Genomic DNA, 22103 nt, shown 5'->3' on the forward strand with positions numbered 1-22103 from the left:
AAAATATTGACTGTAAATTTAGCCAGTCAACGCGGAGTCTGACTATCATCGAATTTTCTTATAACTATCACGTGCGAAATGATAAATATAAAGACACAAAGATTTATAGGGGTTCGTCCCCTATGTTCAGGTAATGACCTATTTTCCTTTTAGTTGTATTCACTGTTGAGATAATACCATACAAATTATAGGTTGAAACCTTGTAATTTCTAGCTATGGCTCTCTTCAATATTATAACAATGAGAATGTGTGTTGTAGGTGAGAATACTTGAGAGAGAGAGAGAGAGAGAGAGAGAGAGAGAGAGAGAGAGAGAGAGAGAGAGAGAGAGAGAGAGAGAGAGAGAGAGAGAGAGAGAGAGAGAGAGAGAGAGAGAGAGAGTTATATGCCTTAGTGCTTCTGAGCTTGTTTAGCATAGTCTTTTTCACATAGCGTTATGATCCTTTATATAATGTTAAGATTTACAAAGTTATTATTTGAAAATACATAAAAGATGGAAAATATCCCTAAAGAATAAGATTGTTACATTATGGTGTGGAATTCCTAGAATCTTGGGCAGTTTGAACTATTCCGAAGTCGTAGGAGTATTGAGGACGATTTGGAAGGCTTATGGGGAAAAACATAAGTGTTGGAGCGTGACATGTATGCTTGGCCGACCAACCATATTGAGGTTGCTTGGTGCATGGGGTTGTCTTCCTTGGACAACCAGCTAAAGATCTTATTAGGATCTTGCTAGTGCTTGTATATCTCTGTTTTTGCCTGGTGGTTCTAATGTCAGGATGAACTTGCTTCAGAATAAGTCTCCATGCTATTCTTGTTAGTGTCTACCGTGCAACCATAGAATCTTAAAAGATGGAAGGTTGTACGACACTAACTTGGCCAGTTAGTGTTAACTTGTCTCCTATGTATTTTTTGCTTTCTACTACGTGAAGGTGCCATGTCAAGTGAACAAAAATCGGAATACAATATATTATGCAACATAAGTGACTTAATAGAGATCAATGTTTGACATTGTGTATCTTATATGAATAAATGGTGTTATAGAATGGCTAATAAAACAGTCCTGGAACTTGAGTCACTCATGTATATATACTTATAAAAGTAATTTAATAACAAATTATGTGAATATATATGGAACACTATTTAAACCTAATATCTATATTTGAATGATATTTAAAAAGCCCATAATTGTTTTCTCCTTAAAAAAAATAATAGTTATTTTCTCCAGACAAAAAAATAAAAAAATAGAAAAAAAAAATAATTGTTTTGTTAAATAAATATATAATGTCTATTGTTTTGAATTTAAATTAATTATATTCTGTTTAAGATAAGAAATATTAACTTCATTTTTTTTTTGAAAAAGAGTTGCAAGAAATAACACGAAAAAGCAGCAGCCACCAAAGGAGCAAGAGGAGCTCCTCTTAGCCATCCACTTGCAGCCTGATAGCATCCTTGGCAAGGGAGTGTGCTTGGACATTGAGTTGTCGAGGCAAATGCTGCAAGGAGACACCAGGGAAGTTGGAGATGGAAAGCCTGATCAACGAAACGAGGCTTGAAAGAGCGATTGATCCTGCCATGTCCCAGTAACTTTGGAGGCAAGGTTTAGACAGTCTGTGAAAATCAAGTCCGGCTTCAACTGAGATGAAACACACCAGGATAGACCTTCTAAAAGGGCTTGACCTTCCGCAAAGATTGGTGTAGATGCTCCTAGTTTATGAGCCATTGTCGAAGCTACTATTTGATTGGGTCCTTTCTTGAAAACAAAACCAAAACATGTGACACAGTTTTCTTGATCCAATGCAGCATCTACAAACAAAGTTGTGCTATCGTCCCCCATTCTGTCAGAGATTGTGTGGGTAGTGATAGAACTCTGATGGGCAGAATTGGAAGAAGGAGACATTGCACTATGAATTTTTTGGGCCTCCTTATATTCCTGTAAATAATTTAAAACAAACTCTTGCACATTGTTAGAAACATAAGACCTTTGAAACAACAAAGAGTTTATGGTATTCCAAATTTGCCAAATTAAACTAACAAAAAGAGGGAGATCCTTTGTAGGTATTAAATGAATGCCTTGAAGGTAGAACTCTCTAATATCATGCCGTCGATTCGATTCTCTGTATGAAAAGAATGAAACTTAGAATGCTTCCAAACAGTACTAGCTCGGTGACGATCAATAAGTGCATGAGTTACCGATTCCAGTCTGCCTCCACAGAAGTGACAATAGGGGTTTTGAAGGACTTTCTTGTGAAACAGATTTAGAGCACGAGGTAAAATGTGGTTAAACGCTTTCCAAGTAAAATGCGTGATTTTTGGTGGGAGAGGGAGTGTCCAAAGGGTTTTCCACCAATGCTTAAGAGGGTTAGGATCAGAGGAGGAGGGAGAGTCAAAGTTTGCGGAAGAGGAAGCAAGGTGGTACGCTGAATTGACAGTGAGAATGCCAGAATGATGAAGACCCCAAATGAGAGTGTCTACAGGATTGGGATCCAGAGGGATTTGAAGGACAGTTTTAACCTGATACACGGGAAGATAATGTTGAAGCTTTGCAACATTCCAGGTATTGTTAGGGTTTATAAAAAAAGAAACAATGGGGTGAGAGGATTCAATTGGGTGAAGAAACGTAGGGTGAGAAACTCCAGGTATCCCGTTGGAAGCAGAGATAGGGATATTAACTTCATTTGAAATTAGGTGTAGTAGCAACTTCAATTACATTTTTAGCACACTTATTTTTCTTCATTCTTTTTTAACAACTCTTATCTCCCAATTATACGTTTTCATACTAAACCGCCGATTTTCCCTCAAATCACGATCTCACTCTACAGAAAACCCATTGCATATCCTCTTCTTCTCCAATCCCCATTGATTCCTCCAATATCTTTTTCTTCTCTTATCCGAAATTCACCCTAACTTTCTTTTAACCCTCCTTTGTCATCTCCGAGGCTTCGTGAGTTTCAAAGTTTTCTCCCTTTGTTCTATTCTGCTTGCTTATTTGACTTATATCAATATCAGTATATATCTCATTACATTTACATATATTTCTTCAACAACAAGCATTGTCTCTTTGTTTTTTTAGTTAATGTTTCTTTTACTATGATTGCACAGACTTAACTCTCAAGTTACCAATCACAACAACACTCGCACATTCCCCAAAACGACATTCCGACAGCACATTTCTTGCCCAACCAATAAAAAAATAGCAATGAATCACGTAAACGACATCGTTTTGGAAAGTTTTAGTTAATCCGACACTATGTTTACTATTATTTACACAAATTGACACTCTTAATAGTTGAAAGAACTACAAGGCTTCCGAGTTTCAGTCGGACACCACAGATTTCAATCATATTCAGATGGCTCTGTCGTCGTCTCCGCTGTCCAAGGGCATAGTCATCACGGTACCGGTGCTAGTTCTGGCAGCCTCAGCCACCGCTATTCTCTTTCTTTTGTTGTCTCTCTCCTCATCCTCCTGCGATTGTTCTTCCGCCGTGGGCACTGTTCGAACCCCAGTGATCGAGAGCGCTGTTGAAAACGCCGCCTTTTCGGTGGCGGAGCGGATATCTACGAGCAAGGATGATGTGGAGTGGGTGAAAGATCAGATCCGAATCAATGGGTTGCATATGCAGGACAATGTGCTTCGAAAGGGTATTAACCCTCGCACTAGAGCTGAACAGCTTCAAGATCTCATAAAGTTCGTAATCTCCTCTCCTTTCCCTATGTGTACATTATTTGCATTTGAGCCCCCTGTCAGTTTGAAATTCGAATATGTAGATTTGTTTATCTTTTTATTGTGTCATTTATTGATTTGTGCGTTTGAGATTTTGAATCTTTAAATTCGAACTCTGCTGTGGCTAGTTTTGATTTCTTTAAGCGCAACAAAATTTTGAATAATTGCATTTTTTTCTGTACTAATTTTTGTTTCATGCTGCTATATATCGAACTGTTTGGTTTGTTTTCTTTAAAATTGAACTAAAGTTTTCCTTTTTTTCTTGTTTTAATTACAGTTACAAGGGAATTTCTCACTATGAAGGACAAGAATCAAACAACCACACTGCACTTCCATGCCCTGGTGGGCTCCTTGTTGAAGAGCACCATAGCAACTATGGTGAGCCATGGGCAGGGGGCCGAGATGTGTTTGAGTTTCTTGCTGAGTCTTCCCACCTCAGACCCAACTCGCGTGTTCTAGAGATTGGTTGTGGCACCCTTCGAGTTGGGTTGCATTTTATACGGTATCTCAAACCTGAACACTTCCACTGCCTTGAAAGAGACGAGTTGTCATTAATGGCTGCTTTTAGGTATGAGCTTCCTTCCCAAGGTCTATTGCATAAGCGCCCTTTGATTGTGAGAGGCGAGGATATGGATTTCAGTAAGTTTGGCTCAGGAGTTGTCTATGATTTGATCTATGCTAGTGCTGTGTTTCTCCACATGCCTGATAAGCTTGTTTGGGTTGGGCTAGAGAGATTAGCAAGTAAGCTGAAACCCCATGATGGGCGCATCTTCGTGTCCCATAATGTTAAGTTTTGTTCACGTTTAGGGGGAGAAGAGTGTACCAAGAGGCTCTCTAGTTTGGGGCTTGAATATCTTGGGAAGTTTACACATGATAGCCTGCTTTTCAATCACTATGAAATCTGGTTCGGGTTTAGGCGGTTCAAGACTTAGAGTTTCGATAACATATTCCTTAATTTAGTTGTGGAATTGTGGAACCTGGATCCTCATTAGAAAGATCAAACAGAAAGCTATGAATAGATGTTTTCCTTTGCCTTGCTCTTGCTGCAGTGCCATTGGTAGCTGTTACCACATTTTTTTTAAAGGCTCCTGGTGGTAATTGTATTTGAAAGAGAAGCAGCTCAGAATTTAGCAGCACATTCTCTTGATGCAACACTAGTTTGCACAGAATTTGTAAACTAGTGAAGTGAGACTCTGCTTTCTGTTTGTTTGTGGTTGGATTAGGAAAATGATATTGTTTAAGTTATGAATGTAAATCGGATAATTTTTGCTTAGATTTATTTATTGTAACATTGTGTGAACTGTATTGAGTGAGATAGTTGCTGTAGCAGATTTTTTTTCTTTTGGAAAATAAGCTATGATTATATAATGTGCAACTTTTCATGTGTATTATTTAGCTAAAGATCAAATAAACATATCGATTAATATACATGAAATGTACTTTTAAAAGAAAGAACACGAAATTACTGATGAATGGCGTGCTAATTAGTTACTGGTGAAAGGTTACTGTGAGAAGGAACTTCACAATAATGTTATAAAATTACTCAGGCATTTCATATTCTAAATTATATCATTTATTTTTAATGAGAAAAAGGGTGTTATTTGCACAAATATAGGTATGAAAAAAAGGGGATAATTAACCAAAAAATCATAAAAACTTTATGAAAAATATAGTATAATGTCAAAAATACAAACAGGTAAGGTATACAGAGTAGAAGTAAACATCCCATCCAATTTTACGTTTTATACTCACTTGATTTAATTCAATTAGTAATTAAACTTAAAAAAAAATCATCTAATCTAATTCAATTAATCTTCAAAGTCCATTCCAATTAATAAATGATTTGGTGCAATCCATCGAATCAGATTTGTGACAAAAATCATGAGGTTATAATTTACCATTATAATAACACATGAATTTATAAATGACTTAATATTTTCGCATTTGTTCCCATACGGGACAATCTAGTTTAAATTTACTTAAGCTGATAATATATTGTGCAATGTAAGTGATCACAGTCTTTATTTTGGAGATAAATAATGTAAAACTAAACTATTTCAATGGATTTTCTTCTCTCTCCCCTCTCTCAAGACGATTCTTTTGCCTTATCTTCCTAAGGTTTTTCTTTTGTTCTTCTCGTCCCTCTCGATTAGGGAGGTCGTCATTGGTCTTTCCCTGACCGAGGAGACTTGATGCTTACCTGGGTGCATTGTGAGGTGGTGGAGTAGGTTCGTTGGTGGTTGATCGGTCTAGAGTTTTAAGCGCTAGCAGGTGGTGGTTCGAGCTTTGAAGGTGGGTTCTGTGGTCGATAGCACACATTTTGGGATCTTACAACTGTTTTCTCAAGTTCAATGGTTCTGGATGAGGTTGCGTGTGGTATTGGCAGGCATTGGTGGTGGTCACCAACATTTGGGACATCGGTCTGATTGGTGTTAGTGGTGGTGGTTTCACACTTTCCTCCTCTCTATTGGCGGCCTGATGGTTGAGTTTTGATGTTGGTCAATCTTCGATGGAGTTTGGAGCTTGGATTGTCCCATTGTATTCCTTTTTTTTTTGGTTGTTTTTCCAGTGGTTCTTAGTATGACATTCTGGCTTCGGTGCATAGGGTCTTTCTTCAGCTCACAGAGTTTTGTTGACGTTGAGGATGAAAATGGGTTTACCCAATCAGATGTACAACTCTTGTCATGATGTTGCTTCCCTTTCACCTTTTTGAGCATTTTGAGAGGTTGTATGAGTTTTATTGTCAGGTTTTAACAGTTGTGTTTCTTGTTCCATGTTCGCCATGTTACTATTCGGTGCTAAGACTCCCTCAAATTTCTAATTGTAGGTGGGGTGATTCGTTGATGTGTATTTTTTATTTTGTTTACTTTATTTGTTTGTGTTTTATTTATTTATTTGTTATTGTTTACTGTGATTTTTGAAAACTGAATCAACAAAAGATTAAGCTAAGGAAAAACACTTAAGTAATAAATAAGAAGATGATTTTTACGTAGTTGGGGTGTTAAAGATTCTTAGTTCACGAGTGAATATTATTGAAACTCTCTAGCTATGGAGTATTTTACACAAGTGTTCTTGTCAAATTTCAGTAGAATTTCTAGCCAAAATTTGTAACCCTTTGCAAGGAGTAAGGTCCTATTTATAGGCTGAAACCAAGTTTTCAAGTAAATCCAGACTCGTTAGGATTTTGTATCTTGAAATAAGTTCATTAATGAGGTAAAATACATCATTATATTGACATTAGACCGGTCAGGTGAGGTCCAATTTGTGAGATAACCATCGTTTGTACGGAATTGTACCATTTGATGGTGACATGTGAATGTGAGTTGTCGGCAATGTACAATACATGTCAAGATAGTGGGCATTAGACAAAAAAAGTATATTTTGTGATGTGCGCCCTTCCCAAGTTTGGGACAAGCCCCTGGTTCTGTGGGATTTGGTGCTAGAAGGATGCCACATAGGATAACACTTGGGCATTTTTTCGACTGCCCATTCCAAATTACCACATGAAGGTATCCGGGTATGTTCACTTAATCCCTTCCTTCTCTGGACGAGAATCTCTTCTGAGTCCAAAAGTCTAATCTTGTAGGGATTAGGGTTAGTGTGAGATTTAATTTAGAGTCACAGTTGGACTTCGTCCCGGGTTTATTTACGGACTTAATTGGGCATGTGAATAGGCCCATCTTAATTAATTTTGAAACTTTAAAAGTACACATGTTACTTATTCGGAAACACAAATATTAATTATTATGGTTGTTTATGTCTTTTGTGACGCTAGTTTTAATTGTTTTGTAGGATTTTTTCTTTTTTTGCTGGTTTAGAGCATTTGTTACGATATAAATTGTAATAAGTGTGGTTAATTATTTATTTGGTCATCTCTTTGTGAGATTTGTGGACTTTTTTGCTTGACCGATTGGGTTTTGGCCCTTTTAACCTTAATGAAATTTCATCTTTAAAAGAAAAAAAAGTACACCATGGATTTCATTCCGTTTTCATTAATTCGATGTCGTTTTCAAAACATGTGAAGGTTTTGCAGTACGTGTTCCTCTGTTGTTCCATTGTCGTTTTCTTCAAATATTATAAACCATCAACCTAGCTAAAATGTTGTCGTTTGGATCTCAGATCAGTCTTCCACTGCACCGCCCCTAGGAGCGAGCGAGTCCCCTCTCGTCTCTCTTATTTGTTTCTCCACCTTCGACCTAACCGCTGCCGTGGCCATCTTCTCCGGTGAGTATTCACTTCTTTCTGCACCAGCCCATATTTTCAATGACCTATTCCTATTACTATCTGGGTTTTGAGTGTATATATAGTCTACCTTGGTCCAATTTTATCTAACCTGTTTATGCAATGGCTGTTGGGACAAATAAGTTATACCCATCTGACTGAACTTCAACACTAAAGCACTAATACTAGAACAAACCTTTGTTGATGCCCTCTTCATCTGGTTTTTTTATTTTATTTTTTATTATTATTATATGGGTGTGTGTATGTTCATTGTTAGCTTAGTAAGCTGTTAAATTTTAATCTCTGACTCAGGATCAATACTCTATTTGTGGTTGAATTATTTTAGGAGGTGAAGTTTGACTTCCTTCCTTTGAACCTTCATTGTGTGAAACATGTTAATGTGGTATGTTTGATTAGGAAATGCACCGGGGAAGAATAGCTTTTGCTTCTGAGTGATTGGTTTGTGTTTGAATTGGTTTTCATATTTGATTTATTTGCTTGTTTTGAATTGTTTCTCTCATTTCATGTCGCTTTTGGTCGGTTAATGTTATGCATATTCTTGCCTTGCACTGTCGAGTTTGCATAAACCTTGCAGCATAAAATTTCATTGGTTTGTTAAGTTTATTTAAATTAATAGTGAGATATTGTGCTAGTACTCAGGTTTTTACTGAGAATAAGGTATGGAATGTGGATGAACATAACTCTGTTCCATTTCTTTCTTTCTTTCTTTCTTTCTCCTAATGCAGTGCTCAACTTAATTTGTGAAAATGCTTTAGAGGATTTCAATACATTAGGAGAATAATATATTGGTTTTGTAGAAAGTTCTTTGGTGAGGCCATCTATGATTGGTACTTGCTCTTAATTGGTTGGTAGGACAAGCACTACAGTGGGTCAGCTTCATTCCATGCAAAAATCCCAGAATGTATTCACAAATCATTGGCAACACTTTGTGCAAGAAAAATTCTGAAATTATTTTTTCTCTATCTTGCTTCTGCCACCATGGATCTCAGTTTGTTCCATCACAGTATCGATCAATATTCTCAACAGCGCAGCTACAAAGTTCATGGGTGAACAAGATCAAAGGGGTCTTCACCGGCCAAAAGGGTTCTGAAGGAGAAGCTCAAATCAGCTCCGAGTCATTCACTCTTCTCCGTATGCCCTTGCCTGATTCTTCCAACAATTTACTTTTATTTCTCTGCCACTTTTACTTTTGATAATCAATTTATTATTTACTTGTTTAATCAAAGGTTTTGCGGAAGAGTTGAGTAAAACAAGAAAAGTAGGGGCCTTCAAGCAATATATAGTAGGTAGAAGCAGTGAAGCGACATTTGCTGAGGCTTTTGAGAAACAAGAAGCTGTAATTCGATGTCTTGGAGGGTTTGATCCCACTGGCGATGTATTAATTCCGTACTAATGTAATTTCTCAAATTTCATGTACTGTGATATTGGTGTAGTTATATAGACCTTATGTTTTGTAGAATCTCCAACTCAGTCATAAGAAAGAGGCAGCAAAACTTTGTAATTGCACAATTACAGATGTTGAGAATGCTCTGGCAAAGTTTACATGGGCTAAAGAAGCACAAAGGAAGATAGAAAGCTTACAAAAAGAAGGGAAACCAATGCCAAAGAGTCTTGCTGAGGTATCACTTATCTTGACCTATGAAATTCTGCTACTCTTTAGTTTTATTTATCACATTTTTTATGTTTTGCACTTGTACATATATATGTGCATTGTGGTTGTGTTGTGCTATATCTCATATTATAGAAGATATGAACGTTGGGAATTTATGGTGAAATCATTACGTTTTTTAGTTTCTTAATACTTATTTGGAAATGAAGTGAACTGAACTTCTTCTCATTATCTCAACTATTTATTATTTTGTATTCTATTGATTTCAGGTGCAAAAACTGATGGGATCTACACCATTAGATATTGCCAAGTCTAATTTGGCCAAGAATGGTCAAATAAGTAGGAATGCGCTTTGCCCATGTGGCTCTAAAAAGAGATATAAAAGGTACTTTTCTGTTATTATGTAGCCTTTTAAATCCAACAGCTTATTGTTTCATGTGCTTGTTTTTCTTGGTCTATTCATTTCATTTTTTCTTATCAAAAGGTGCTGCGGGGAGAATTGAAGATGTTTACTGCTCTTTAAAAGTTTCTTACATTAACAAGCATGAAATGGAGATTTTGATAAATGCCTGGAACTCCTAGAATCAACCTTTAAGATCTCAGATAGGAGCGAACCCATTTTCCCTAAGCAGTTTTGTGACTAGATGGTCAGAATTGCTTAACACCTAGGATTGTTACTTCTCCTTTCTACCTTCATTTTGTAATAAAACTATGTGAAGCTTGTTTAAGAATAAATGCTCAATTGCCAGATTTTTAAGTACTTGCTTTTCCTCTCGGAAAAAAAAATCACGAGCCATCTATAGTTCTTCCACATTGTGTGGCGGTTCTCTTTTGGCAGTACCCGGTTGTGACACTACTGCAACGAACCAGCCATTTTTCCTGAAAAGAGCTTTACAATTTGATTTTAAGGTATCATTTCCTAAAATTGTTTAGCTATTCTGTTTAGTATGTACGTGTTGGTCATATTCCATTCTTCATAGTTTTGAATTGAGGTTCATGATTTCCTAATGATTGCATCTATCAAATTGAAAATCCAATCTGATTCAGTATGTTATTATCATATTGATGATTTTTGCATAGAGTGATAACATAAATAGTAGGATACACTAGAAAATTAAAAGCAAGTGTCTGGCTCAGAATTGTGTATGGTTATCAAAGTAAAAGATGGGAACAGTGAAAGACTCTAACTTCTGCCTTTTACTTGTGCCCAGGACATAGTTTCTACATTTTATAATTCTTGATATATGCTTGCTATGGAAGGTAATAGAATTTAATTATTATATATTCTCATACATTACATTTACAAAACTTGAAGAATCAGTTTGTATTTCATTCAACCTCTAATGGTGGATTACGAAGACTGCTAAACTCTCATATTAGCCATCCTGTTTAAGAGAAAAAACGCAGTAATTTGTTCTTCTGAAATCAAATGTAAACTAATAGTATTATCTTTGGAAATAGGAAGCTCTTTGGTTTGCCCAAGTGGCCAAAAGTACAATATTTTCTCCCTTATATGAGTGATTTAAAATTCTCAAAGCAGTGAGGAAATGAACAAAACAGATGTCTCTTTCTCTTACATGCATATGCATTAGTTAAACATAAAAATGCACTGTTTCTTTCATCTTCTTTAAAGAAAATCATATCAATATATAATGCAGAGCAGACTTTCTAAGCAAACAAACCCATTATGACAAAATTGTCACCTTGATATGTTTCCTGCTTATGGCTTATAGCTTTAATGCACAGCAGAATTTCTGAAGTTATGCTTTATTAGTTCTCTTCACTGATTATGCTTAGGATAGATACTATCATTTTGAAACAAACAGTTCTAAGAAATTTCGGTGAAATAATTAAAAGTTGAAAAAAAGAGAGAATGTAGAGTGTATACCACTTATCACTTTTCTATTTTTAGCTCACAAAAGGATTTAAGACCTTTTATTTTGGTTAAAGAAGAAGTGTCATCATTGATTCTGCTGAATTTAGGTGTGATTTGGTTGGAGGTAATGAAATAGAATGGAATAGAAAGGAAACAATTTTCTTCATTCTATTCCTTTGTTTGGTTGCATTTTAAAGTATTGGAATGACATTCTAATGGAATGTTCTTTCCTCCATTTTGGTAGAATGACTATTCCATTTTGAAAAAGAAGGAAAGATCATTCTAATTTAACAAGAGAAAAAATTTAATGATTTTTTTATCAATTTTTTTTTTATGCATTTTAAATTTTATTCCATTCCTATTTCTATATTTTTATTCCTCTCAACCAAACGCCACCTTAATTCAATGCTTAGCATTAATGGAGTGTGCTCTTGTTGTGTGACCAAAAGAGGTACACAAGAGAATTAGCACAGACATGAAAATTATGCAATTTTTTTTTTTGAATGAAAGGTGGAAATTTCATTATCTTATAATAGCTAAAGCCATTATACAAGAATGTACTGCACTAGGAATATTGTTGACATTCAACATACAATCTGACCAAGAACAAGAAACGCAAGCATGATAATGAGTGGTTTTGTTAGTAGATCACGTAATAAAAGAAACAAACACATTAACCAACCAGTTTAATAAACGTTTACAATTAGAAATTATAAGATCAAAAATAGAAGGCAAAGATAAAGACTTTTAAATAGCCTGAACTGAAACAAGTGAATTAGATTCAACGATGACATTCGACTACTTTTTCATCTTGATCAAACTTAAAACCTTTTTTTTTATAAGACAAAATTATGCAATTTATGGATACGATTGCATGGGATTATTATAATTAAGCGGTTGATTTAGATGCCGATCTTCTTTTCCCATCTCAATCAACCAAAAGAAAGAGTAGCCCCATCTGTGCAAGTTATCTCTAGTCTCAATAAAGAGCAGGTACATTCTGTTGAAATGATCCTTGGTTGCAATGGTGCTCCTTCCTTTGTGATATACGGTCCTCCAGGCACAGGTAAAACAAAGACTATAGTGGAAGCTATCTTACAAATAATGAAAAAAAAAATGCTAAGATACTTGTTTGTGCTGCTTCAAACAGTGTTGCTGATCATATACTAGATAAGATCATTAGCAATAATGTCATAAGGGTGAAAGAAACCGAGATATTTAGGCTAAATGCTACAAGCCGACCTTACGGCAATCTACGGCCAGATTATCTACGTTACTGCTATTCTCAGGACATTGTTTTCAGATGTCCTCCTCTCAATGCCTTGCTGCTTTACAGGATCATAATTTCCACTTATATGAGTACTTCCCTTCTTCATGTAGAAGGGGGTTAAGCATGGTCATTTTCCTCCCATATTCCTAGATGAAGTTGGCCAAGCTTCAGAGCCAGAAATTAGGCTAATCTTTGTAGAAGTGAAACAATTGTTGTTCTAGCAGGAGATCCAAAGCAATTAGGTCCGGTTGTGTATTCACAAGATGCAGTAGCTTATGGCCTAGGGAAATTTTATCTAGAAAGGTTATTTGATTGTAAACATTATTATAATGAAGATGAATCATTTGTGATCAAATTGGTTAGGAACTACAGGTGTCATCCACAGTGACGGACCTAAAAATTTTACTTTGTGGGGCTTATTTATCATTAAAAAATATTTATACTTATATTATAATTACTCTTATTAAATTTATTTAATTTTGTGAGATTTTTTTCTACTATTTTGATCTATAATTATCAAATTAAAAAAATTATATTTAATTTTTCAAAATACAGTATTTTGTTAGTGGGGCTATAGTCCCCACATTAATAAAAGTGGGTCCGTCCCTGGTCATCCAACCATTCTAGACCTCCCTTAAAAGCTCTTTTATAATGATGAGCTACTTCCATGTAAAGAAGATAACTCTTCCTCCAAATATTCTCAAGTTGACTTCCTGCCAAACAAACGTAATACTTGTTGGCATTCAAGGATGTGATGAGAGGGAAGGCAGTAGTAACCCGTCTTGGTTCAACCAAATTGAGGCAAGCAAAGTTGCTGAGATAATCAGAAAGCTAGTTGCCGTTACAGAATTAAATAAGACAAATTTTGAGGTGATTACACCATACTACCAGAAAGTAGTGAAGATCAAAAAAATACTTGAAACATGGGAAATGCAAGATATCAAAGTAGGAAGTTTAGAACAATTTTAGGGACAAGAGAGAGAGAGAGATTATAATTGTATCCACTGTAAGATCCACTGTCAAACACAATGAGTTTGACAAAATTTTCAGTCTGGGATTTCTTAGCAACCCAAGGAGATTTAATGTTGCTATTACTCGCGCTAGATCATTGCTTATCATTTTTGGGAATCCACATGTAGTTTGTAAGGTACTTCAATATCAGTTGCTGTTATGCTTTCAAGTTTTTTTACCATTGGATAACATTGTACTATTTGACTCAACTGATCTAATGGTGCAACTTTTTGGCTCCATGAGCATGCATATGAACTTTGATACACTAACCACTCGTGTAATTAAATGTTAACTGCTGTAATTTTTTTTTTTTTTCTGGCAGGACCCCTATTGGGACATGCTTTTAAGGCATTGTTCTGATAACAACTCTTACCAGGGTTGTCCTCTGCCTGAATGGTTAGCACAAGACCTTGAAGAGGAAGAGTATGGTCGATAGGAGAAACCTGAACCTGAGCAATGGGTTTGAGAATCCTTCTTATTGTAAAGCTTAGGATAAATAATTTTAATAAGAAAAAATTTCAGATGGTTTGGTACAGATCTTATAACTACACAGTCCTGAAGCTATTATATGTGTCTATTTATGTTGAGTACATTAACATAGTCACATGGAGGCTTTCTACAGTATTTACTCTGTTTGTGCTCTCAAAACATGTCCAATGATCTTAAATGAATTAAGTCTGGACCGGTTTGACAAATTTCATAGTTATCATCGTTATAGTGTTAGACACATATCACATTAAGCTTGTCAGTCCCACATGAAATGTTTATGAAAAGTAGAGGGTCAGTATGACTATAAGTACATAGTGAATAACCAATATTACTTACTTACCTGGACGGGGTCAATAGGCGATCAATAAGGCCTATGGCCTAGGCTGGTGGTTTCCATTGCACTTAGGAGAGGTGCCTCCCTATGGTCTCCCCAAGTGGGAGAGTCAACGTCATAATTTGTTCTAGTGGGGGCCTGCGTTCGCGCAGCCCCTCTCAATTTAGTCTTTCAATTTTGTGTTCATGTATATGAATAGCAGTGTAGGACTAAATTTCTGTAGTACGACTACAAGTTCTACGGGCGTCATTGTTGAACGAAGAAAAATGAAACTATTATTCATATAAAAACTAGAATATAAGACACGGGGGTAAGGTATAGTTTAAAATCTAAATATACAAGTTGAAGTATTTTAAAAATAATGATAACAAACTTCAACGCTAGTGTGAAAGATAAGATGAGGGAGTTATGAATATGAGGTGCTACTACTATTTTATTAGCACTAGTCTTGTATTTTGTGCTATGAGGTTACACCTATTTCTATTATATGGTTTATAGGTTTTATAGCAAATTTAACACAAAAAGTAATGGAAAATTTACAACTTTATATACAATTAATTAATGAAGAAATTTATTTATATTTTGGTATAGATTTTTTATTATATAGTAGTAATTTATTAAATATTTAATTATCATATCTTGCTTTTATGAGATAATATTAGGAAAAAGATTTTTTATTTATCTGGATGAGAAAAACGCACTTATTTTACAATATACAGTGCCTTATATAAGCAAAGGAATTTAACTCTAAGAATGAAAGATAAATAGAGTATATTTCTAAGCTTAATATTCTCCTTCAAGATAGATTGTACAAGTTTTGTAGACCATCTTGGAGACAATATCTGAAAAAAGACTAGGAGAAAGAGCTTTTGTGAGAACATCAGCAAGATTTTTTTTTAGGAGACATGAATCATTTTGATGAGTGCTTAGTCAATATTCTGTCCTATAAATATAGCCAATTTATATATTAATATTCTTAAATTTATTCTTTAAATTATTGATTAGTGAAATTATAATTTGTTAGGCTGTTTTAAAGATTAATCATGCATTTAGAGTCATTTAGAGAGATGTTAGCATATTTTGGTAAAAAATAGTGGAAGCCAGCGAGCTCAGTTTTACAAGACAAAACTTAATTGCAAATTTAGACGACTTTAAAGACAGAACTGCACCTGAAACTGAACATGAAAGTTGTAGATCTCGTTCCCAGCTTTCCAGAACAACTTGAATCGTCCAATTATGACTTGTATTAAAGAAGTTATGACCAAAATACTAATTTGAACACGAGACAAAAAAATTTCGGCAGCAAGCTGTCATTGCAGCGAGGGGAACTCGTGGCCGCGGTGAGAACGCGATTTCTGCTAGTTTTCAAATTTTTATCTTTTTTTTTTAATCTGTGATATTTTTAGGGGTATTTATGATTTCAAGGTTCATTTTTAGCAACTTTTGAACTACAAAATTAAGAGAGAAACTCAGAGAGAGAGAGAGAGAGAGAGCAAGAAGAAGACAGAGATTGCAGCATCAATTGTTCTACATCATTGTTCTTTTTCTTCTCCTTAAATTCTTACTATTTATTATGATTTTTATTATAATGTCTAATTTCGAGTAGTTTCTTTTTAGTTAAGGGTTATTTCAAAACTCAAGACATGAATTCTTTTTTTTTTTTTTTGATAAATCAGACTTTGCATTGCAAACAATCACATTTGTACAAACTATGGCTCACCAAAGAGCATGTGTATTTCTATACAATTACTTCCCTTATAATAATCTAAACCATTCTGTATCTTTTTGGTCTATACATTTTGGCATTACACAAGCAATTCTGTTTTTTACTAGCCATTTAGCTTCTTGGACCAGCACAGTTGACTCAGTGCTTTCTTAGTTCCGAAAGAGTTTGTTTCGAGCCTACCAAATTTTATAAACCAGTGCTGCAATCACAACAGTGAAATAGCTCTTCTCGAATTTGGTCTTTTTGTCCATATCTATCCACCTTAAAATGCTCTGCAGGTTTTAAGTTCGAGCTCTCCAATCCAGCCACTCTTTCATCTGCTGTAAGCAGGTTTGAGAAAACCTAAACTCAAAAAACATATGATGGACAGATTCTTTTGCATCATTACACAGCAAACAAGTTGCTTCATCTGTAATATGAAATTGCAGAAGTCTATCTCTGGTTTTCAGTTTGTTGTGTACTGCAATTCAAAGCAAAAAACTATGCTTTGGAACATTGAGCCTACTCCATACCTGTTTACCAACATGGAAGTCCCCTTGTTCTTGCTTTAGCAGCTTGTACACATAGGCAATCTTGAATTCATTAACAGTAAATTGAGCAGGTGAAATGATCAGTTTGACAACCTCTTTGGTGCTCACTAGTTTCCTCCAATACCAGCTGCTTTGAGATGGGGCATTGTAGCCCCACCAATCTTCATGAGCAATATACACACTATGTACCCACTTCACTCATAAATTGTCCTTCTTTGTAGCCATTGCCCAAACATGTTTCATCACAGCAGCTTGATTCCATTTTGTAATGTCTAGGAATTCAATTCCTCCAGCTTTTTTAGTCTTGCAAAGCTTTTCCCAAGCAATATTGCCTGGCCCATTCATGATACATTGTCCTAACCATAGAAAGCTTCTGCATAGACCCTCTATTTCTCTTATGGCTTTCTTTGGAAGAATGAGTATTTGACTCCAATAGATGTGGATAGTCAGTAGCACAGAGTTAATTAGGACTGTTCTTCCATCAAAGGATAAATTCCTTGTGCTCCAAACTCTGATTCTGGCTATCATCTTCTCCACTAGAATTGAAAACTTAGGAGAAGAGATTTTCTTGGCACAAATAGGCACACCAAGATATCTAAATGGAATGCTACTCTTCTAAAAACCTGAAGCATTAGATATCCTTCTAATTTCCTTGCCCCCAGCCGTTGAAAGATCGGTTGTGATCTGCTTAAAGAGCAGTAAGCTGAATACTGTCATTCAAATTTCTAACCTTTGCAGCGGTTGTGCTGAAGCGACTCAGGTTAGCCTTAAGTGACTCGTGTGGTTGCTGCTTTATGTTAGTTAGGGATGATGCTTCAGGTCAGCTGTCTCTAGCAGCTTGAAATTGTTTCTTAAAGTCTTTGGATAGCTGTTCCCAAGATGTTATCGAATGGTGAGTAAACTTATCGAACCAGCTACTTGTTGCCCCAGTTAAAGACGTCGGGAATAAAATGCACCACAAATTATTCGAGACGTTGCTGGCTCGCATTATGGTATTGAAGTTATTCAGATGAGTGACTGGGTTCGTAGTCCCATCATATTTATGAGATGTGTGGATTTTTGAATCCTTGAGGAAATTCAAAATTTAGAATATTAGGATGAAATGGCTCGGTTTTCTCATCCGAGTCATAACTAGGTAATTTCCCATGTTTCCCATCCTGATATTTTCTAAACTCATCCTCTAACTCAATGATTTGTACCTGGATGGGGTCCACTTCCTATTGGTTAGCATTAAGTTGATGGCGTAACTCAAGTGCATTCTGATTTAGTCGCTTGCAAAGATCGGGTTGTCTTCGATTCAAATGTTCACGAAGATCATGTTGTCTTCGCTCATAATTGCTCACAGATCTGATCTTTGAGTAACTCTCAGATTGATAGCTTTCCGTATTGCTCATGTTTCTTGATCAGCATAACGTCGAGGTCTGCTTCTTTCTCGTGTTTGCCTTCCTGATCAACTGTGCCCTTGAGACCTCGAGTGTCCTGAGCTAGAACTTGCTCCGTCTTGTACATGCCTTCTCCTTAGAAAGAGGTTAGATACGCGTCCTCTATTTAGGTACGTGTATAAACCTTCCCTCTCTGATCGAGAAGGATGTTGAGGGTGTCTCGGTGGCAGCCCACCTATCCTAGGTTGAGTCCCATGATTTCTCTCGTTATCACGAGGGATTTCTTGTTCCCTAGGTCAGGGCTGTCTCGTGTCCTCATTCCTGCGAGAAGCCTATAGTACATCATTATGTTCATTCCCTTGGTTCCTTGGGATCTTTAAGGCACGTCTCAACCTCGCTCTTGATTATTTTGTTGTTCATCCACTGGAACATCCCTAGTACCCCCAGGTTGTTCTTCTTGGGTGTTTTGGGGATTTCCTTGATTTGCTTCCTGTCTCCTGGTTCTTGAACCTCGAGGTCTGCCTCGTGGTCTCCTTACCCCAGGATCAGGTTGAATTTGAGTATTAGTTCCTTGAATTGCCCTAGCTGCTGGAGCCTATCTTTCCAACTAAGCATTTCGTCGGTTAGATTTGGCTAAGCGTTGCCGGAGTTGTCTATTTTTCAATTCCACTAATGGTACATACCTAGTTAGATCATACGCATCCTCACTTCTAGGTACATATCCTACAAAATTATTGGTTTTTTCGTTCATCCCTTCTGGGTTTTGATTGTCACCACCATAATTTCTCCTTGAACGTGTTGTTCCGGAAGTATGGGGTCTTCGAGAACTCATTGGCTCTTTCCCAAGGCGATGTGTAGTTTCCTCAGGATGATTTCTATCGTTTTGATTGTTATCAGCCATGGATAGATTTCTGTTTGTAAGGAGGGATTTTTTTCTAAATTTTATCACTAAGGCTCTCAATGAAAACACCAAACTGTTAACGTAGATTTTTGTTAACTAAAAATAATAAGCCTATACGTGATAAATATATCACAGAAATAGTAATAAATGATTAAATAACTCCAGGAATTTTACGTAGTTTTGTAGTTAAATCTGCATACTCCACGAGTCTATCTTATTATGATATTTTTTTTTGAATAATGGATACAAAATACAATTGATAATCTTTTTCTCTCCAAATATCCGTCCACTTTTTCTGTGGAATCTACCCCTACTTATAAGAATATAAGATGGCAGTTATTTACAATTGGGATCGGTTTAAAATGTAACCATTCATGAAACGTGGACAATTCTCACGTTTCATTTAAATGCATGTGGGATAATACTGGATAACTGCTTAACTGCTTTTTGCTCTTATCCTTATCGATGGTTAATGCTGATTTGGACAATTGTATCTCGCTTAACTTCGAGTTATTATCATTGTCTATCTTAATGTAGAAAAAATGCTTAGTGTTAATAGATGGCCCACCTCGTCAAGTCTCTTTAGTTAGAATCGCGAGGTGGCTGTCTCGCTATTCGTAACCCGAGGTTGCTTTGTATGTATTCACTCTACTTTGAATAAATGAATTATCTTCTTTGACTGTATACTCCGAGGCAGGTGTGTGTCTCGTCAATATAAGTTTTAATAGTCTTTTATCCTTACCTCGCTTAAGACTATTATAGTCAGCGAGTTATAAATATCTTCTATTAAACCTTTGTTAACGAGTTATCTTATCTTGCATTTAAATGAAATAAAATTATTATACTAGGTGGTTCATATTCTACTGCAAGACACATGTCACTTACGAAGTGTAGCCAAATTTCGGATATAACAACTACCATTACAACCACCACTAACAAAATTTCTCCAAATAAAAAAAATGAAACAAATCCCTAAAAAAAGAATAGATCTGCAAAAAGAGGTATCGGGTTTCCACCGCACCACCAACCCCTAATAGTGAATTGCTCATCGTCGACTTGGGACCTTTGGGTTTTTGGGGTTGGGGCCAAAAGGAGAAGGGGAGAGCGAGGGAGGCGAGCTTCAGGATTGGGGATTTTCAGGGTTTAAGGGACCTAAGATTCACCTGAGGTGAGAGGGGGCCGAAGATGGTGGCTTCGGTCCGGTTCCAGTGCTGCATGAGTGAAAACTAGAGAGAGAAAAAGAGGTATATCGGGAGAGGAAGAGAGACAAAGAGATTAGGGATTTTTTTATTTTCGATATTTAAGGATTTTGGGTTTCTGCTTGAGGTGGGGGGGCAAAGATGGTGGCTCCGGTCTGGTGCCGATGTTGTATGTGAAAATTAGAGAGAGAAAGAGAGTATCAAGAGAGGAAGAGGAAGAAAGAGAGAGAGAGAGAGAGAGAGAGAGAGAGAGAGAGAGAGAGAGAGAGAGAGAGAGAGAGAGAGAGAGAGAGAGAGAAAAGAAGAAGAAGAAAAAAAAGAAAATAAAATATATTTTTAATTATTGTTTTGTTTTTTATAATTTTTAATTACTTTTTAAATTTTAAAATAATTTTAATGTTATGTGGATCACTGAAAACGTACCACGTGTACACTTGCGTACACGGGGGCAGTCCAGTGTGGTACTTAAATGAGATTTTTAGACGAAAGTGTAAAGAGCAAAACAGAATATGAGTTTGGTAGGTTTTATCGTCAAAAAATTAGTATATGTAGTTAAGTGTTAAAAAATATAAAATTTAAATAGTTTTGCCGCTATATCTTTTTTATAAAAAGTATGTCAAATAAATAAGGGCAATTTTCAATTATATACAAGTAAATTAATTATATTACAAAAAATGTGTGAAAAAGCATAATTACACAATTCTATGTAATTTTATAAATATTTACAAAATATTATCATATTCACATTATATAATAAAAATAAACGTAGATGTTTACGATTTTAACATGTCGATTATTTTTAATTAATTTTCTAAAAAAAATACATAAAGTTAAATAAAAAAATACATAAGTCAATATTTATAATTTGATATATTACTAAAATTAATAAAAAATTATGTATATACATATATCTAAAAAAATTTGTTTAATTATATTTTATAAATAACGTACATGCATGTTTATTAAATATTTAATTATTATTAATATTTATAATGCTATTATTGATCTAATATGTTTATTATGATAATGTTTCAATAGAATCAATATTAAAGTTCACAAATAAGTTTAAAAATAAAATGTTTATGTTTATTTTGTTTTAAGAAACAAAACTATAACCAAATCGTGAAATTATGTATAAACATTATATTTATATTTTATATTGATAATATTTATAATTATTAATCTAATATATTTAATATATATTTTTACAAATAAAATAGGCTAAATAGGATTTTGGCTCTCTGAACTTTGACATGTACCAAATTATGCCCCCTGAACTTTTAAGGTCGTTAAAAATGTCCCCTGAACTATTGAGATTATTAGATTTAAGGAGTTTTTTCCAATTTTAGTAAAAAAAATCTAACATGGATAAAAATTCAAGGGACATACTTTAGTTCATGTCAAAGTTCGAGGGACATGATTTGGTAGATATAAAGTCAAGGGATCATGTTTTAGTACATAAACAATCACTGAATAGTAAAATTGAATGAAATTAGACAAAAGTCTTTAAATCCAACAATCTCAATAATTCAAGGGGCATTTTTAACGACCATAAAAGTTCAGGGGGAATAATTTAGTACATATCAAAGTTCAGGGGGCAAAAATCCTAATTAGCCAATAAAATATGTATGTTTATTATATTTTATTTTTTTTATTGTAAGGAAAAATATGTATGTTTATTATTTATTTATATAAGAACTTAGGAAAAATTAATTACCTTATATAGATTGTATATAAAATTAAAATTATATTTATGTATGTAATATAGATTGTATAACTGAATGTAAATAAATAATTTTGTATTATATAGTG

At 35.1% G+C, this 22103-nt stretch overlaps 2 protein-coding genes, 1 non-coding gene and 1 pseudogene across 8 annotated transcripts; all 4 read left to right on the forward strand.

Annotated features, from left to right (window-relative positions):
• The first annotated feature begins 1053 nt into the window (after positions 1-1053).
• On the forward strand, positions 1054-5149 carry LOC115719744 (uncharacterized). The gene is made up of 2 exons (XM_030648920.2): positions 1054-3686; positions 4000-5149. The coding sequence occupies exons 1-2, from the start codon at positions 3349-3351 to the stop codon at positions 4652-4654; spliced, it is 993 nt and encodes a 330-aa protein (XP_030504780.2). The 5' UTR covers positions 1054-3348; the 3' UTR covers positions 4655-5149.
• A 2642-nt stretch (positions 5150-7791) lies between these two features.
• LOC115721177 (uncharacterized) lies at positions 7792-10333 on the forward strand. 6 transcript variants are annotated; one of them, XM_061110460.1, is made up of 6 exons: positions 7792-7946; positions 8762-9095; positions 9191-9339; positions 9422-9583; positions 9843-9958; positions 10058-10333. In XM_061110460.1, exons 2-6 carry the CDS (start codon positions 8864-8866, stop codon positions 10074-10076), a joined length of 678 nt encoding a protein of 225 aa, XP_060966443.1. In that variant the 5' UTR covers positions 7792-7946; positions 8762-8863; the 3' UTR covers positions 10077-10333. The 6 variants fall into 6 exon arrangements, with proteins under 6 accessions (XP_060966443.1, XP_030506292.1, XP_060966440.1 ...); XM_030650432.2 differs by having other exon boundaries at positions 8817-9095; XM_061110461.1 differs by having other exon boundaries at positions 7807-7946; positions 8690-9095.
• A 158-nt stretch (positions 10334-10491) lies between these two features.
• Positions 10492-15353, forward strand: LOC115720024 (probable RNA helicase SDE3; annotated as a pseudogene).
• LOC115721483 (U1 spliceosomal RNA) lies at positions 14552-14712 on the forward strand. The gene has a single exon (XR_004012504.2). It is a non-coding gene; the product is annotated as a U1 spliceosomal RNA (small nuclear RNA).
• Positions 15354-22103: the final 6750 nt, after the last annotated feature.

Source organism: Cannabis sativa, chromosome 2 (genome assembly GCF_029168945.1).
Source record: "Cannabis sativa cultivar Pink pepper isolate KNU-18-1 chromosome 2, ASM2916894v1, whole genome shotgun sequence".
Taxonomy (NCBI): Eukaryota; Viridiplantae; Streptophyta; class Magnoliopsida; order Rosales; family Cannabaceae; genus Cannabis; species Cannabis sativa.

Excerpts from the sequence above, each read along its gene's own strand:
- LOC115719744 (XM_030648920.2), top strand. The coding sequence starts at position 3,349 with ATGGCTCTGTCGTCGTCTCCGCTGTCCAAGGGCATAGTCATCACGGTA. Across the intron at positions 3,687-3,999 it reads CAGCTTCAAGATCTCATAAA|TTACAAGGGAATTTCTCACT; the intron begins GTTCGTAATCTC and ends TTTTAATTACAG.
- LOC115721177 (XM_061110457.1), top strand. The coding sequence starts at position 8,864 with ATGTATTCACAAATCATTGGCAACACTTTGTGCAAGAAAAATTCTGAA. Across the intron at positions 9,340-9,421 it reads GGTTTGATCCCACTGGCGAT|AATCTCCAACTCAGTCATAA; the intron begins GTATTAATTCCG and ends TATGTTTTGTAG. Across the intron at positions 9,584-9,842 it reads TGCCAAAGAGTCTTGCTGAG|GTGCAAAAACTGATGGGATC; the intron begins GTATCACTTATC and ends TATTGATTTCAG.